General features: G+C 36.2%; 1 protein-coding gene across 10 annotated transcripts in view; it reads right to left on the reverse strand.

The window, feature by feature from the left end:
* GRIA3 (glutamate ionotropic receptor AMPA type subunit 3) overlaps positions 1 to 17,193 on the reverse strand; it is a 555,596-nt gene that overhangs the window by 238,950 nt on the left and 299,453 nt on the right. For all 10 annotated transcript variants that reach the window (XR_004423667.1, XM_033112237.1, XM_033112265.1 and 7 more), the window contains one exon: positions 3,286 to 3,339. Coding sequence is in view for 9 of the 10 variants with exons in the window: in XM_033112237.1 (XP_032968128.1) it covers positions 3,286 to 3,339 (54 nt within the window). In the remaining variant the exon portion in view is untranslated. The remainder of the gene's footprint in view (positions 1 to 3,285; positions 3,340 to 17,193) is intronic.

Consider the following 17,193-nt stretch of genomic DNA (forward strand, 5'->3'; position numbering starts at 1 on the left):
CCACACTGGAACGTACACCCTGACATGTGAAAGGCCTTTGTTGAAGCATTCGTGGACTTTCCAAGTTTTCTCACTTTAGGATTGTTGCCAGAGAAGGTCCAGGTAAAAGCACATAGAAGACTTTGCCAGATAGATGGGACTTAATAGCAAAGGGGACACCTGGGGCTCTGGTGCAGGTGATTCGAGAAAGATTAGATAAGCAGTGTGACTATCTTTGATTTTGCATTTGTAGAAGGAGGCAGTGGTTCTGTGCTGTTGTTACACCAAGACTCAGATTGACTTTGTTCTCCTGTATATACCTTCAGTTTTCATCCAGCTGGCTCATCTTGAAAGGAAACATTTTCTTAGCTCCACTTACCATTTTTTTGCCATCTAATTGACTTCTATGTAGTTTTGGTTTGCTGTGTATGTTTTGTGTATGTCTTTCATGGAGAGGTTTGTTTTTTTTTAAATCCACTTTAAAAATCTGGAAACCATGGTAGGGTTAATCTGTCTCATTATTTTTTTATCAGAGATTAGCAACAGTTCCTATCACTATTGCCATATGCAATGTGATGTAGAGTACAGGGACTTATGGAAACACAAGACTGTGTTCCAATGAAAAGAAGATTACTAGAGGAAGAGAAGGGGTGGCAACTGAAAGCATGGAGAATGAGTTCATATTTTCATTACCCAGACTAACATGATATTATACATTACATTCATTTTCAAGGAACAAACTTTGCTTGTTTCTTGTAGTAGCATCCTCCCAAGGTTTCATAATTCTGAGTTCTGTGTTAGACATTCATTTTACCATCTTTTCCCCAACCATCTCCTAGTGATTCTCTCTTGCAGTTGTATCACTCCATAGGCTTTCGTTTTTGTCATGTCTGTGTCTCAAAGTTGAAACCAGAACTCACCTGAAGGCTTATCAGTAGGATTAGGAAGACCCACTAGAATTTTAGAATGGGAAAGGTCTTTACAGATCATCTGGTCATTTTAGTCCAACTGAGACAGCCATTGGTGTACATGGCTCAGCTCTCCCTTTAAGATAGAAGTTACTTCCAGGAGTTGAGTTAGCTGACAGCCTCCAGCTTCAGGTGCCTTCAGGGTCTACCTCAGCTTTCAAGCCAGAGGTGTGTGCTTCTTGGGCAGCTGCCAGCCAACGGCTGAGCAAAGTGGGGGGTACAATGGCTCACCATTTTGGGGCTGCATGGAGTTCCTCTATGAACAGTCTTTGCACCAGAGATCCTAGTTGTGCTGGCCCAGACTTTCTTAGAGATATACCACAGTCTAAAGCTCTTATTATCAAACTTCCTTCTTTTCCATCTGCTTCATTTATATCAGAACTGTATTGTGGTCTGAAGCTCTCCTTGCTTACTTGTGTCTCTTTCCCTTTTATTTTTCACAGGTATTACTCCCAATAAATGTCTTACATTTCTAATTGTATCTTAGTATCAATTCCCAAAGGACCAAACCAATACATCAATACCCCCCACTTCCATCTGAGTTTTATAGTAAGGAAACTGAGGTCCACAGAAGTGAAATGAATTACCCAAAGTACCATAGCTAACTAGTGGCAAAGACAATATGACATCCCAAATTTTCTGACCCCCAGTTCAATGTTCTTTACAAAATTTCAGTTGTCCACCACCAGGCATGTATACAAAAAACAGATTTGCTGTATCTGTTTATCCCTCATGCTGTTATTTCTGTAACACATTTGACACATTAAAAAATATGCCATTTGTTGTTAAATCTCTACTTTAGTCCTGTATGAAGTAATAACATCCATAAAATTTGGATTTTGATATGCCAATTTTATATTTTTCTAATACATATCAAATAAATAAATTACCATTATAATAAAAAAAATTTTTGTATGTACTACCTAGAGTCATATCATTTACTGTCAGTGATGGGTGAACCCTAGAACTTACAAGGTGGAGGAGAAGGGAAAGAGAGAGGGAGAAAGGAAAGAAGGAAAATAGGGAGGAAGGGAGGAAGGAAAGCAAAAAACTTATTGGTAAGAAAGAAATGGTAAAAACCTATCAATAACTGTCCTACATGCTTTGCCATGACCTCCTTGTTTCCTGCCAAGTTTGGACCAACCTCCAGTGAGTGAACAAACATCCTTTACCTATTGGTTGCCTAAAAAACAAATTCAATGTATTCAGATGTAAATTAAGAATCAAGATTTTTCCCTACAAGAGCCCATTCATTTATCTCCAACTGGACTGCAGTCCTCCACTTTGAGCAATTTATTGGAAAAGATGCATGCTATATTTTGTTTTGCATGCTATATTTCAAAGCAATAGTTCTAATTTTCATCTTACACAGTTTTTCAGTGTACACACTTCCTGAGAAAGGGGTTTAAGTAGCATTTCCTTTCTCATTTAAAAAAAAATTCGTTATTAAAACAAAATAAGATTTTTTTCCTTTGATTGAAGATATCTAAGAATATAATTACAGTTATCTTTCAAATTTGTTGATATTCTTTTGTTTTAAGAGCCTTGTAATGGTTATGGGTCTATTGTACTAATGAAACAAAATTGGGATTAGAGCATATGTTATGTAATAATTTAATAGAGTCTTAGTTTCAGAGTAATAATTTAACATTTCTCTTGGAATATTATTCAGAACCTCTGCCAAATATATATTACTGATTTAGAAGCCATTTTGTTAATCCCTAAACAAATTATCCTTTTAGAAAAAGAAGAGCTTAAAATAATCTAAATGAAATACTAGCTTCTAGAATGTCACAAATTTTAAAGGCATGGAATGTTTGAAGGTAGAGATTCAAGTTGTGTTTTATAAGTAGAAAGGTAGATATGCACTTTGGCAGAATTATTTAATATTCCATGTTCAACCTATTTCTGGCATCTGGCTTGAAAAGATTTGGTAGTAGTCTGCTTCAGAAAAACAAATCCAGTACTGATCTGCACCTACACTTGGATTAATTGGGGAAAGAGTCATGTGCCCCCATCTTTTGTTTTACATTTCAAACCTGGGTACAATGGTTTACATTTCAAATCCAAATTGAATCTAAGACTAATCAGTTAAGAAACACATCAAATTATTATTTTTTATATGAGGAGAGAATATAATAAGCTTCACAGCTAAAACAGAGACAACATAATTGAAAATAAGGCTATTACATTCAGGTTTTGGTATTTACTGACTCATTCTCCAAGCATCTAGAGAACAAATTAGGTAATTCATGTATTTCTTTTTTAGACAATTACACACGACACAAATGAAATAGAATACATTGCCCTGGGAAACTTAAACATTGTTTGTTCTTACCAGATTAGCAAGCATGTAGTGATAACCTCTTGAATGTTTCCCCAGGATCACAACCTACAGAAAGAAATAAGAAATATTGTTTATTCAAGAAGAATATTTTCAATTGCACAATCAGTGTGATGGCTAGAACAAATTACTTTTAAATAATCAACAAAATGTTAGGTCTTTATACAATAAAATCACAGTTTAGTGGACGAGATTTCCTTTTGTTGCATTTCACTTGTTTCAAATGAAACAAATTTGAAATTTGTTGCATTTCAAATATTGTGTTGTATTTCACAATACAGGAAGAATTGCGAATATCAAAGTTAAAAAATGTCAACAATAAAGTAAAAAAACTCTAAATTTTCAGGTCAGTAACATCACTCTCACTTAACATAGATGGCGAAAGCAATGAAGCTGATGATTCCCCCACCCCATGAACTGGATTTCTGTACTTAGTTTTTGAGATGGCAAATGGGCTGAACTTCACATACAAATGAGAAAATAGAATGTATGGTACTTTTACTGTTGGTATCTGGAATGCTGAGGGAACAGAATAGTCAAGGAATGGGGTTAATGGGATTTTCAGGTTAATTGAGTTTGCTTTGCTTATTGAAAACTTTTCGAAAATGCTTGCATTCTTTTTTCCTGCTTTAATATGAAAAATTTATGATGATCTGTACATCTTTTGGTGCTGAATGTGATGCCTTTGGGCAGTGGGGAAGGAAATTTTCCTCTAGAGGACATTTGGCAATGTCTAGAGACATTTTTGGTTGTCACATCTGGGAGGGGTGACTAGCGTCTAGCAGGTAGAGGCAAAGGATGCTTCTGAACGTGCTACAATGGACAGGAAAGCCCCCCACAACAAAAAATTATCCAGCAAAAAAAGTCAGTGGAGCCAAGGTTGAGAAACCTTGCCTTAGGGTCATCATTCTTATTGTAATTTTCATGGGTAAAACTGACTCATATCCTTATCATTTATAAAGTGCATTTTTTATGATCTCAAAATATGTAAGTGAATTCCAATGAAATGTATTGGTTGGCAGTTGTAAGTTTTTGACTGAATGCCTGACATAAGCTTATTTCCAGAGAGCTAAGTACATCAAAAATTCTGGTTAGTTGAGGATTTTATAAAATGTCATTGTATTGACTACCAAGTATGTGCAAAGTACTGTTCTGAATACAGGGAATGGGAACAAGGAGGTGGGTAACATAAAGTTTAAGGACACAACCAGAGGTGGAACCAGGATTTGTATAGGCCTGAAGCTAATAGCACCTTAGGAACACTGTTTAAGAAAAATAATAAAAAATTATGAATACAATATTTGCAATAAGGCCTTGAAAAGAATTCATACAAGTAAGAGACCATTAAGTTTAAGCTTCATGATAAGTTCCATCTGGACACAGCTGTCACAGGGTTTAAAAACAACTTGTGAAGACAATAAAATTGCACATACGAGGTCTGACAATTATATTTGTGAATTCATCCTAGAAAAATTGCTACATAACTCATTGCTGAATATCACTATGGTCACCTTCGAAGTACTCCCCTTGGGAAGCTATGCACCAGCACCAGTGCCTACTCCACCTTTTAAAGCAATTTTGGAACTCTTTTTCTGGAATGGCCATCAGAGTTGTCATTGTATTACCCCTGATGTCCTGAATGTCATCAAAATGTCTTCCTTTCAATATTTCCTTTATCTTTGGGTAAAGAAAAAAGTCATTGCGGGCCAGATCAGGTGAGAAAGGAGGGTGTTCCAATACAGTTATTTGTTTACTGGCTGAAAACTCCCTCACAGACAGTGCCGTGTGAACTGGTGCATTGTTGTGATGCAAGAGCCATGAATTGTTGGCGAAAAGTTCAGGTCATTTAACTTTTTAATGCAGCTTTTTCACCACTTCCAAAGAATAAACTTGGTTAACTGTTTATCCAGTTGGTACAAATTCCTAATGAACAATACCTCTGATATCAAAAAAGGTTAGCAACTTCGTTTTGACTCTTGATTTGGACTGATGGAATTTTTTGGTCATGGAGAATTGGCTGACTTTCATTGTGCACTTTGATGCTTTGTTTCAGAGTCCTGTTGGTACACCTATGTTTCATCACTAGTGATAACACAGCCCAAAATATTGCCTCGCCTCTCCAAAAGGTCTTGGCAAACTTCAACTCTCCTTTGCTTTTGTTCATTGGTGAGCTTCTTCGGGACCATTTTTGTACACACCTTTCTCATGCCAAAATTTTCAGTTAAGATTTCCCTAACTGTTTTTCTATCAATGTTTCCTTGGTCTGCTGTGCTTCTCACAGTTAGCCAATGATTTTGACATACAATTCGACAAATCTTTGCAATGTTTTCATCAGTTGTGCTCGTTACTGGCTTCCCTGACCTCAGTTCATCAGTGACATGTTCTCTCCCCTCAGAAAAATGTTTACTCCATTTGTACACTGCTGTTTTCTTCATGGCATTTCCCCAATAAACTTGGACTAACATGTCCCTGATTTCACTTTTACTCTTGCCAAGTTTAACAGGAATTTTTTTTTAATTAAAGTTTATTGGGGTAACAATTGTTAGTAAAGTTACATAGTTTTCAGGTATACAATTCTGTATTACATCATCTATAAATCACATTGTGTAAGAAATTTAATGTTTGTTTGTTGCTCTAATTCAAGCTCAGACATTCTCGTGATGGCACATAAAAACATGCAACAACAATAATGAATGCCTCTCAGCAAGACACCGCCACACGTCGACATGAACACAGCTGTGAGACACTGCTATACCAAGGTTATGAAACCTTACCGAGCTGTTTGTACAGTGCTGCCAATGTAAGTGCATGGTGGCAAGTTCATGATTTTAATTGTCAGACCTCATATACAAAATCAGAACTATATATAAAAAAACCATTCTAATAATAATAAAATATTGCCCTTAATTGAGTGCCTAATATATGCCAGGCACTGTGCTAAGTGCTTTATATGTATTTAATCCCTAGAACAATTTAATAGATTAAATATCACTAGTTCCATTTGACAGATGAGGCGTCTCAGCCAAAGAGAATTTAAGTCATTTGCCCAAGTTCACATAGCTAAGAAGTGGTAAAGCTGGAATTAGAACCTGGGTCTGTCTGCCTCTAGAACCCATATTCCTGGCAGTTCATTACATGGTTTCTTAATATGTGCTAAATGTAAAATACCAATGATTGCTCTAGGTTCTGGGAGAAGAGGAAGAAGAGGTGTCTAAGGACTGCTGGAGTAGATAACGAAGGCTTCCTGGAGGACACGAGATTTGAGCTGGCTCAGAGGAGTGGAACCACATATTCAAATACCATGCTTATCATGCTAGCATTAGAAGCCCTCAAGTCATTTCAAGTGAAGGGAGGGAGGGAAGAAAGGAGGGAAAGAGAGATGGAGAAAACATGAAGTGAGAGCACTGTTTTAATTAATTTAAAATATGAGCCACATTTCTAACTGGTTATTTATGGACGAAATCAAAGGTTAATGAATGTCTTGAGGAGGTGATTTTTCATGCTGCTATGACACAAAATGAGCTGTTAGGTATCTGCTGGGATGTATTTTTCAGTATCCACTTGTGAGAAACATCTTTACTGGTGACACTTGTTAACTTTTGATGGCAAGCTGGGACCATACATTTGTTGAATTTTTAATTCACTGATAACCCTCAACATAATAAAATCAGAGGGTTTTAAGTTCTGCCAAACAAATGAGCAAGATTCCTAAAGAAATCTAGCAGAGCCTAGACAGAAATAAAGAAGCAAGCCCAAAAGAAATGGAGTATGTCTTTCTTATCAGAAGAAGGGCTTAGTGTCCTTTTGAGCATAGGAAAGGTGAGAGGAAGGCATGGAAGACATTAATGTTGTGAGAAGAGCCCCAAACGAGAATCCAGGAGCCAACCTTGTCATGCACTTTGTTTGACTGGGTGAATCACTCAACTTTCTCCAGCTTTCATTTCCTTATCTATAATCTGGGACAATGAGCCTGGCCCTTCCTATCTCAGCAGTGTTGTCAACATCAAACCAAATAACATCCAGAAAAGTGTTTAGAATGTGCAGCATGTAATTATGTGATGTTAAATAACTGTGGGAAGGGGTTATTCACTAAGATTATCTCTTCAGGTTGAGAAAAACTTGAATTTATTGGAATATCCTCTTTAGTCCATGTCCAGATGATCTGTTCAGAACAAACTCATTTGAAGGTAGTTGTCTCACAACATCACCCTTTCAAAACTTAGCTTAAACTGGAAGATATGGGAAAGTTATCTAAAGATAGAAACCTTTAGGTGTCACAAAGCTGCTGCCTTGAAGGCCACAATTATTCCCTCATCCTTAATTTTAGTGCCTCTTTAACACTTATTTAACATACAATTCTTACCAATTTTGGTTTTTCAGTTCACAGTAAATGAAAAGCTACAAATTAGAAAGGTTATGTATGGTGGGAGGAGGTGATATTAAAAAGAGGTATATTAGTGACAAAGCAAGTGACAGACTGACTTAAAGGAGAAGGAGGGGATTACAAAAAAGCAGACAACATTTGTACTACTGCAGAGTATAATCAGTGGTGTTCTTTGTGAATGCCTGAGTCATCAGAGAAATGGCTTGCTGCAATCAGTGATTTCTGCTGAAAAACATAGCTATATGTATAATAATTTTATGGGAGATTTCCATCAGAAATCCTCAAAGTCTCAATACTTAAGAGAGTACACTTCAATTATCTTGAAATCTCACTTGGGGCAGCAGTGATCCTACTGATGTGAGCTGAGTGAGGCCTCACTGCAAAAAGTGTCATATTTTGCAGTTGGACTTTCCCTGTTTTGAATTTTTGGTGCAGGGTTTGTGGGACTAAGAGTGAGATAGGCAAGCTGTGCATAATACAGTGAACAAAAGAACTAGTTAATGGGAATGGTTCTTCAATTAATACTAAATCTTTTTTTCTTTCCATCTGTTATAGATGAACAAGGCATAAATTGTACCTTCAGGTATTTAATGAAACTGGTAACCAAAAAAAAAAAAATATTCGACTTTGCTTCTACAGTAATTATAATAACTCTTTCTGAATTAGTTTCAGAACTTCAAGTATAAAAGTTCTTTAACAGTCTACTGAAATTTAAGAAGGAAATACCAAATTCCAAAATCCATGCACTATATTCACTGCACCTTTGTAAGATTTGTTGGAGATGATGGATGGCTTGATACAATGGTAGATATAATAAATGTAATAAGGGGAAATGTGTATAATGTAGATAAAACTTCCTGTCTTAAGGAAATTTATTTTTATCATCACAAATAAGATCTGAAAAAAATGTCACAATCCTCAATCACTGCAACAAACAACAGTCTAATATGTAGAAGGAAAAAACTCCTACATACTAACCCATTGAGTCATGCATATAGCAGCATATTAAATTATTTGTTAAAGAAGTCAGTGAATAATAGTCTACTCATTTGGGGGAGACTTCCCCTTATTGACACCCCCATCCACTTACCTGTGAAATTCGGGGCTGGGTATCATTGAAGAGTTAAAAATAATTCAGAAAATGCTCAGTAGGTTTTCTATGTAAGAGGCCCTTTTCTTTTTCAACGTAATGCTTAATCTAGACATTTTCATAATTTTAGAAATTTGAAGTTAAATTGCTCCACAAGACTACTTGAGAGAGGCCCAAACACATTGCGAACAAAATTATCTGTTTCTCTATGCTCACATTAAAATATACATTATATATATACATTATATATATATATATATATATATATATATATATATATATATATATATATATATAATGTTTCCCCGAGAATAAGACCTAGCCAGACCATCACCTCTAATGCATCTTTTGGAGCAAATATTAATATAAGACCTGGTTTTATTTTAATATAAGAATATAAGACCAGGTCTTATATAATATAAATATGAGACCGGGTCTTATATTAATTTTAGCTTCAAAAGACGCATTAGAGCTGATGGTCTGGCTAGGTCTTATTTTCAGAGAAACAGGGTCTATCTATCTATCTATCTATCTATCTATCTATCTATCTATCTATCTATATACATGAAAAGTGTCTGTGTTTTTCCCCCCCTTCAATCCATCAGAGATGCAGATTAAATTATTTGCAGACCAAAATATCTTCAGGTTTGGATTTTGTACATTGGTGAGAAAAAAGGATCTATGTATAAAGATTGATTTTTCTTTGAGTACACAACATGCCTTGCCATTCATCTTAATCTGTTTCTCTGTGATTTAGAGGCACGAGACTGGAGAGCTGAGGAGAGAAATGGAGGATGTTTCTGGTTTTCCTTCACCAGATTTACTTACTGTATAGGTATATTATCTTCAAGAAAAAGCTATTAGACTCCTTGTGTTCAAAAAGAAGACATTGTTTTAATCCCTGTCTCCCTTTCCTGCTTCCTCACTTATAAAACAACAAAAGAAATTATAGAAATGGCGGCAAGAGGTGAGCCTTTGAAATCTCGCCTGGAATTTACAACAAATTGACTAGCTATAATTCCGAAAAGGACTCCCTGTACAGCAGACAGGCAGACTATAAGATGCACAACTGAAATCATCTAAAGGTGGGCAAATAGGGTGAGCTTATGAGGAAGGAAGGGGGAAGTACATAGACACAGGCCAGGTGGGCTGGAGGACGCAGACTGAGCTATGAGCTATGAACTCCCTGCATTCTGGAGCTATAGCAATCACGGGAGAGGGAAGAATTTGAAATGCTAGCACTTCCTTTATGGCCCAGAGTCTTGCCTGAGGGATCAGGATATAACATGGCTGAAACCAACACAGCAGAGACCTCGGAGCAAAGACTGAGGGAAAAAGGGTGAAAATGGCAGTTTAAGCCATCACTGCCAAGCAGAGGATGGAAGGCATAGGAACAGGGCCTAGCTGACTCCTCCTTACCCTCGCAGAGCCCGCCCCACCCCCACATACCCAGTGCTAGAAGCAGACCAGTAGCACAGTAAGATCAAAAGAAGATAATATTTGCAGATCTGAGAACTGAAACATGCAGCCATGGACTCACAGCACAACTAGTTCTGGAAAAGGGGAAGAAGCCTTGGGTGCAGGATTGGCTGTGCTGGTGATTGCTGCCAGTGCTCACAGGCACCTCTCACAACCCACCCTGCCCCTGATGCCACCTATCTGGGCAGATCCCTGCAGGGGTAAACAGAGCCACTGAAATACACAGGCCCTGAAACTGGTACAGGAAGAGATTAGGAACTTCAGAAGCTCTCCACAACCTCCATGGAGGTGGTGACCTGAAACCCAGGTGACCTGTTCACACAAGAGAAGCCCACCTTCCAGGGAATCCCTCCATTGTGCAAGAAGCCAGAACAGTGCAGAGAAAATAAACACTATAGCCTGAGAGAGAATAAAAGGCTGCAGTTGAAGAAAAAATAAAGCATTCTACAAACAGCTACTAGAAAGCAAAAGAAAGACCTCTTCCAATCAACCTGATGCAGAATGAACTCCTGTAGATGCCTAGAAAGAGAAATAATTATTCATTAATTGCCAGGGAACAAAGCAGCTCAAAAACAAGGCAGCTCAGAAAGAAAATGAAAAGTCTCCAGAAAATAAATTTAAATATATGGAAATATGTGACTTAAATGACACAGAATTCAAGAATGCAGTCCTCAAAACAACTCTTTGAGACACAAGAAAACACAGATAGGCAGTGAATGAACTCAGAAACACAAAGAACAAAATGAACACTTTACCTAAGAGATTGACATTTAAAATAATCGAAATAGAATTCCTGGAGATTAAGAACTCAGTAAAAGAAATGAAGACTGAAATAACCAGCTTAGATAATAGAGCTGACCAGATGGAGGAAATAATCAGTGAGATTGAAGATAGAAATCTGGAAATGGCACAGATGGAAGAAGAGAATGACTTGAGAGTTAAAAGAAATGAAATAACTCTACAAGAACTTTTTGACTCCATCACAAAGAACAATAAAAGAATAATGGGCATACCAGAAGGAGAAGAAAAGGAGAAGGGAACAGAGAGTATATTAAAACAAAGAGTCAATGAGAAATTCCCAAACGTGTGCAAAGAACTGGATCCTTGATTCCAAGAAGCAAATAGAACACCTAATTACCTCAAACCCAACAGGCCTTCTCCAAGGCACATTGTAATGAAGCTGTCAAAAATTAATGACAAAGAAAGAATCAAGGCAGCTAGAAAAAGGAAGATGGTAACCTATAAAAGAAAGCCCGTTAGACAGTCATCAGATTTTTCAGCAGAAACTCTATACACCAGGAGGGAGTGGAATGCAACATTCAAACTATTGAAAGAGAGAAATTTTGAGCCAATAATAATATATCCAGCAAAGATATCCTTTACATATGAAGGGGGAATAAAGACCTTTCCAGACATAAGAAGCTAAGGGAATTTTCTAACACATGACCTGTACTACAAGAAATACTGAAGGAGGCTATTCAACTTGAAACAAAAAAAAGAAAAGACTACAAAATAATGAGTAGTATTATGAACAGACAGCAGGAGGAAATGGCAACTGCGACACCTAATGGACACTATATACTTAAACATACCGTACAGGGTAAAAACAAAACAACAAAACACTTCAAAAAAAGAGAGAGGAAAAAGACAACTTCTACTGCAGCAAGAAATAACTCACAGCAGAAATAGGATAATTTGTGGCAACAAAAATATAAAAGAGGAGAGACAGAAGGTCTGAACTGGCACAAGGGAATGAAGAAAGTCAGCATGTTGAGGAAAATGGAATTCTCAAGTTTGAAACTTTTTTTTACATACACTTAATGATAACCACTCAAAAATGAACCAGAAATGAAATATATAACATAAAAGAGAAGAAACAGAGGGAAAAATCACACAATACCACCATACTAAAATAATAGACAGCAGCAAAGAGGCAAAGAAAAAATGGCGACACACTTCTACAGGAAACCAAAGATAGAATGACAGGAAATCCTCACATATCAACAATCACCCTAAATGTAAATGGACTGAACCCCCAATAAAAAGGTACAGATTAGCAGATTGGATCAAAATATTAAATCCAACCATATGCTGCCTCCAAAAGACACATCTCAGCTACCAGGACAAATATAGACTCAAAGTGAAGGGTGGAAATTGGCACTCTGACAAATAGCATTCGGAGAAAAGCAGCTGTAGCCCTACTGATATCAGATTAAACAGACTTCAGGATAAAGAAAATGTAACAAGAGATGAAGGTGGACATTTAATAATGCTGAAGGGGGCTATACAACAAGAAGACATAATGGTCATCAATATTTATGCCCCCAATCAAGGGGTAATGAAACGTACAAAGCAACTACGAACAGAACTAAAGGGAGAAATTGACCAAAACACAATTATAGTAGGGGACCTAAATACATTATGGACTGCTATGGCTAGATCATCCAAACAGAAGATAAAGAAAGAAATATCAGCCCTAAATGACAGATTAAATGAAATGGACATAATTGACATTTACAGAGCATTTCATCCTAGAACATCAGACTATACATTTTTTTTCTAGTGTACATGAGCATTCTCAAGTATAAACCATATATTGGGACATGAAACTAGTCTCAGCAAATTTAAGATCAAAATCATACCAAGCGTATATCTGATACACAGATATATCAGATAGTCTTTGTATATAGTCTTTGTAATTGGATATCAACTGCAAAAAGAAAGAAGGAAAAACCACAAATATGTGGAGACTAAACAACATACTTTTAAAGAACGACTGGGTCAAAGAAGAAATAAGAGGAGAGATCAAAAGATACATAGAAACAAATGAAAATGAAAATACATCCTACCAAAATTTTCAGGATGCAGTGAAGGCAGTTTTAAGAGGGAGATTTTATCATTACAGGCCTTTCTGAAGAAAGAAGAAAAACCCCAGAAAATTAACCTCATATTATACCTTAAAGAACTAGAAAAAAAAGGACAAATGGAATTCATAGTCAGCTGAAGGAAGGAAAGAATAAAAATCAGAGCAGAACTAAAGAAAAATCAGAGCAAAACTAAATCAGAGCAGAAAACAAAATAGAGAACAAAACACAATAGAAAAAATTAATGCAACAAAGAGCTGATTCTTTGAAAAGATTAATAAAATTGACAAACCTTTGGCTAGACACACTAAGGTAAAAAGAGAAAAGACACAAATAAACAGATCCGAAGTGAAAAAGGGGATGTTACTGTGGATGCCACAAAAATGCAAAGGATCATCCAAGAATACTATGAAGAACTATATGTCACCAAATTCAATAACCTAGAAGAAATAGACAAGTTCTTAGAAACATGTAGCCTTCCTAGGCTGAATCATGAAGAAATGGAAAATCTAAATAGACCGATCAACTAAGAAAATTGAATCAGTCGTCTGAAACTTTCACAAAAACAAAATTCCGGGACCAGATGGCTTCTCTAATGAATTTTGTCAAACCTTCAAGGAGGATCTAATACCTGTCCTGCTCAAACTCTTTCAAAAAATTGAAGAAGAGGCAATACTCTCTAACTCAGTTTTTGAGGGCAACATTACCCTGATACCAAAGCCTGGAAATGATAACAACAACAAAAAAAAAAAAAAAAAAAAAAAAGAGAGAGAATTACAGACCAATATCTCTCATGAAGACAGATGCAAAAATCCTAAACAAAATTCTAGCAAATCGAACGCAACAATGCATTAAAAAGATTATACATCAAGACCAAGTGTGGTTTATCCCAGGGGCACAAATGTATTTCAAAATATACAAATTGATCAATGTGATATACCACATAAATAAAATAAAGGACAAAAATCATACGATTACATCAACAGATGTAGAAACTGTGTTTGACAAGATAGAACATCCATTTATGATTGAAACACTTAATAAAATGGGTATAGAAGGAAAATACCTTAACATAATAAAGGCCATATATTATGAACCTCAACTAATGTTATCATTAATAGTGAAAAACTGAAGCCCATTGTTCTATGTTCAGGAACATGACATGTCTGTCACTTATCACCTCTGCTTTTCAACATAGTATTGGAAGGCCTAGCCAGAGCAATCAGGCAAGAGAAAGGGGAAAAAAAAGCAACCAAATTGAAAATAAAGAAGTGAAATTGTCACTTTCTACAGAAGACACTATGCTATAGATAGAAAACCCTAAAGACTCCACCAAAAAGCTATTAGAAACAATAAACGACTACAGTAAACTTGCTGGCTGCAAAATTAATGTACAAAAGTCCATTGCATTCCTATATACTAACAATGAAACCTCAGAAAAAGAAATAAAAATAATTTGTTTTGCAATTGCAATGAAAATAATAAAAACCTAGGAATAAACTTAACCAATGATGTGAAAGACCTATACACTGAAAAGTATAAGACATTTTTTAAAGAAATCGAAGACGACATAAAGAAATGCAAAGTCATTCCGTGTCTTCCATGGATTGGAAGAATGAACATATTATAGTTAAAATGGCCATGTTACCCAAAGCAATATACAGATTTAATGCAATCCTCATCAAAATCCCAATGGAATTTTTAAAGAAATAAAACAAAGAATCATCAGATTTGTATGGAACCATAAAAGACCCTGAAAAGCCAAAACAATCCCAAGAAAAAAAAAATGCTGGAGGTGTCATACTCCCTGACTTCAGCTTGTACTACAGGACAATAAAAATCAGAACAGTATGGTACTGGCAGAAAAACAGACACACAGACTAATGGAGTAGAATCAAGAACCCAGAAACAAACCCACATAAATATGGACAGATAATCTTCGAGAATGAAGACAAAAACATACAATGGACAGCCTCTTCAATAAATGGTGCTGAGAGAATTGGAAAGGCACATGCCAAAGAATGAGAGTAGACTGCTATCTGTCACCATGTACCAAATTAACTCAAAATGGATCAAACCTAAACATAAGACCTGAAACAAACTGCATAGAAGAACACAAAGGTACTAAATTTATGGACCTTGGTTCAAAGAGGATTTTATGAATTTGACCTGAAAGGGAAGGGAAGTAAAAGCCAAACTAAATGAATGGGAATATATCAAACTAAAAAGCTTCTGCACAGCAAAAGAAACCATCCACACAATAAAGAGGAAACCAACAAAATGGGAGAAGATTTTTGCAAACAACACCTTCAATAAGGGGCTAATATCCAAAATATGTAAGGACCTCATATCACTGAACTCATATAACTCAAGAACAAAAAACAAACTATGCTATTAAAAAAATGGGTGGAGGACCTGAATAGACACTTTCCCAAAAAAGACATACAAATGGCCAATAGACATATGAAAAAATGCTCAACATCACTAATCATCAGAGAAATGCTTATAAAAACCACAATGAGGTATCACCTCACATCAGTTAGAATGGCTATCATCAACAAGACAAATAATAACAAGTGTTGGAGAGGCTGTGGAGAAAAAGGAACCCTCATACACTGTGGATGGGAATGCAGATTGGTGCAGCTGCTATGGAAGGCAGTGTGGAGGTTACTGAAAAAAATCAAAAATAGAATTACCATATAACCCAGTAATCCCTCTCTTGGGTATTTCCCCCAAAAATCTGAAAACATTTATCCATAAGGTCATATGTGCTCCGATATTCACTGCTGGTTTATTTATGGTGGCCAAGACATGGAAACAACCAAAGTGTCCTTTGATAGATGATTGGAAAAAGAAGATGTGGTATATATACACAATGGAATACTCTTCTGCCATAAGAAATGATGAAATAGTGCCATTTGCAACAACATGGATAGATCTTGAGATTATAATGCTGAGTGAAATAAGTCAGATAAACAATGTCGAGAACCATATGATTTCACTGATATGTGGTATATAAAACTTAAAATAACAAAGGAACTAGATAAAGAAATGAAGAAATAAAAACTCATAGACACAGACAATAGTTTAGTGGTTACCAGAGGATAGGGGGTGCGGGGGGTGGTAGATGAGGGTAAAAGTGATCCAATATATGGTGATGGAAAGAGAACTGACTCTAGGTGGTGAACACACAATGGGATATATAGATGATGTTACAGAATTGTACACCTGAAACTTATGTAAGTTTACTAACCATTGTCACCCCAATAAACTTTAATTAAAAAAGATACTGTTGTTCTATGGTAATCTATTTAATTTCAGCTGTGTTGGGAGTTAACTTGTGGTATGCTACAGAAAGCAGCCTTAGAATATGTCATACTTCCCAGAAGAAATCTCCTATCACATATAACAATAGGGGTTGATATTCTTGACTGAAAATCTGAACTACTAAATTGCTTTGCTCTTAGTAAACACAGAAGTCAATTCTATAAGAATTATTTTCTAATAATCTCAATTTGCACACATATGCTCTCCTATATCTGAATGACAATACTTCATATTACAGTCATCTGACTTGAATAAATGTGCTAGATTAGTGAGACAGAGAAGACCTAATCACCCGTACCAAAGTCAGCCCAGTGGTAGTAGGGGTGAGAATGGTGGAGATGGGGAAAGAATTGCTGAAGCTTTTCATAAAGAAGGAAAATGGGAGTACACCTGAGAAATGTCATCAGTGCTTATGCTGTCTACAGGGGAAGCTTATGCAGAGAGAAGGCACTTGAATAAGGCATCAATATAAAATGCTAGGATGTGAGGATTAGAGGAAAAAATTTCACCAAAGAATATGTCTTTGGGAATTTTTATTTTCCAGACTTTTGTATTCACTATGACTGAATGGAATATTTGGAAGGTGTAATACTAATTAGCAGGAGAGGCAATGAGAAAATACAAATAACAGGCAATAAATGGCCACAAGTAAATTAAAGGAGCAACAGATTCTTCTTGTTTCTAGGGATAAGGATCATTTCAATGCATGGTGACCTTGGTGGGAACACCTCATTGTATTAATTCTAGAACCGTATTTC

This window comes from Rhinolophus ferrumequinum, chromosome X (assembly GCF_004115265.2).
Source record: "Rhinolophus ferrumequinum isolate MPI-CBG mRhiFer1 chromosome X, mRhiFer1_v1.p, whole genome shotgun sequence".
In the NCBI taxonomy this organism is placed as follows: domain Eukaryota; kingdom Metazoa; phylum Chordata; class Mammalia; order Chiroptera; family Rhinolophidae; genus Rhinolophus; species Rhinolophus ferrumequinum.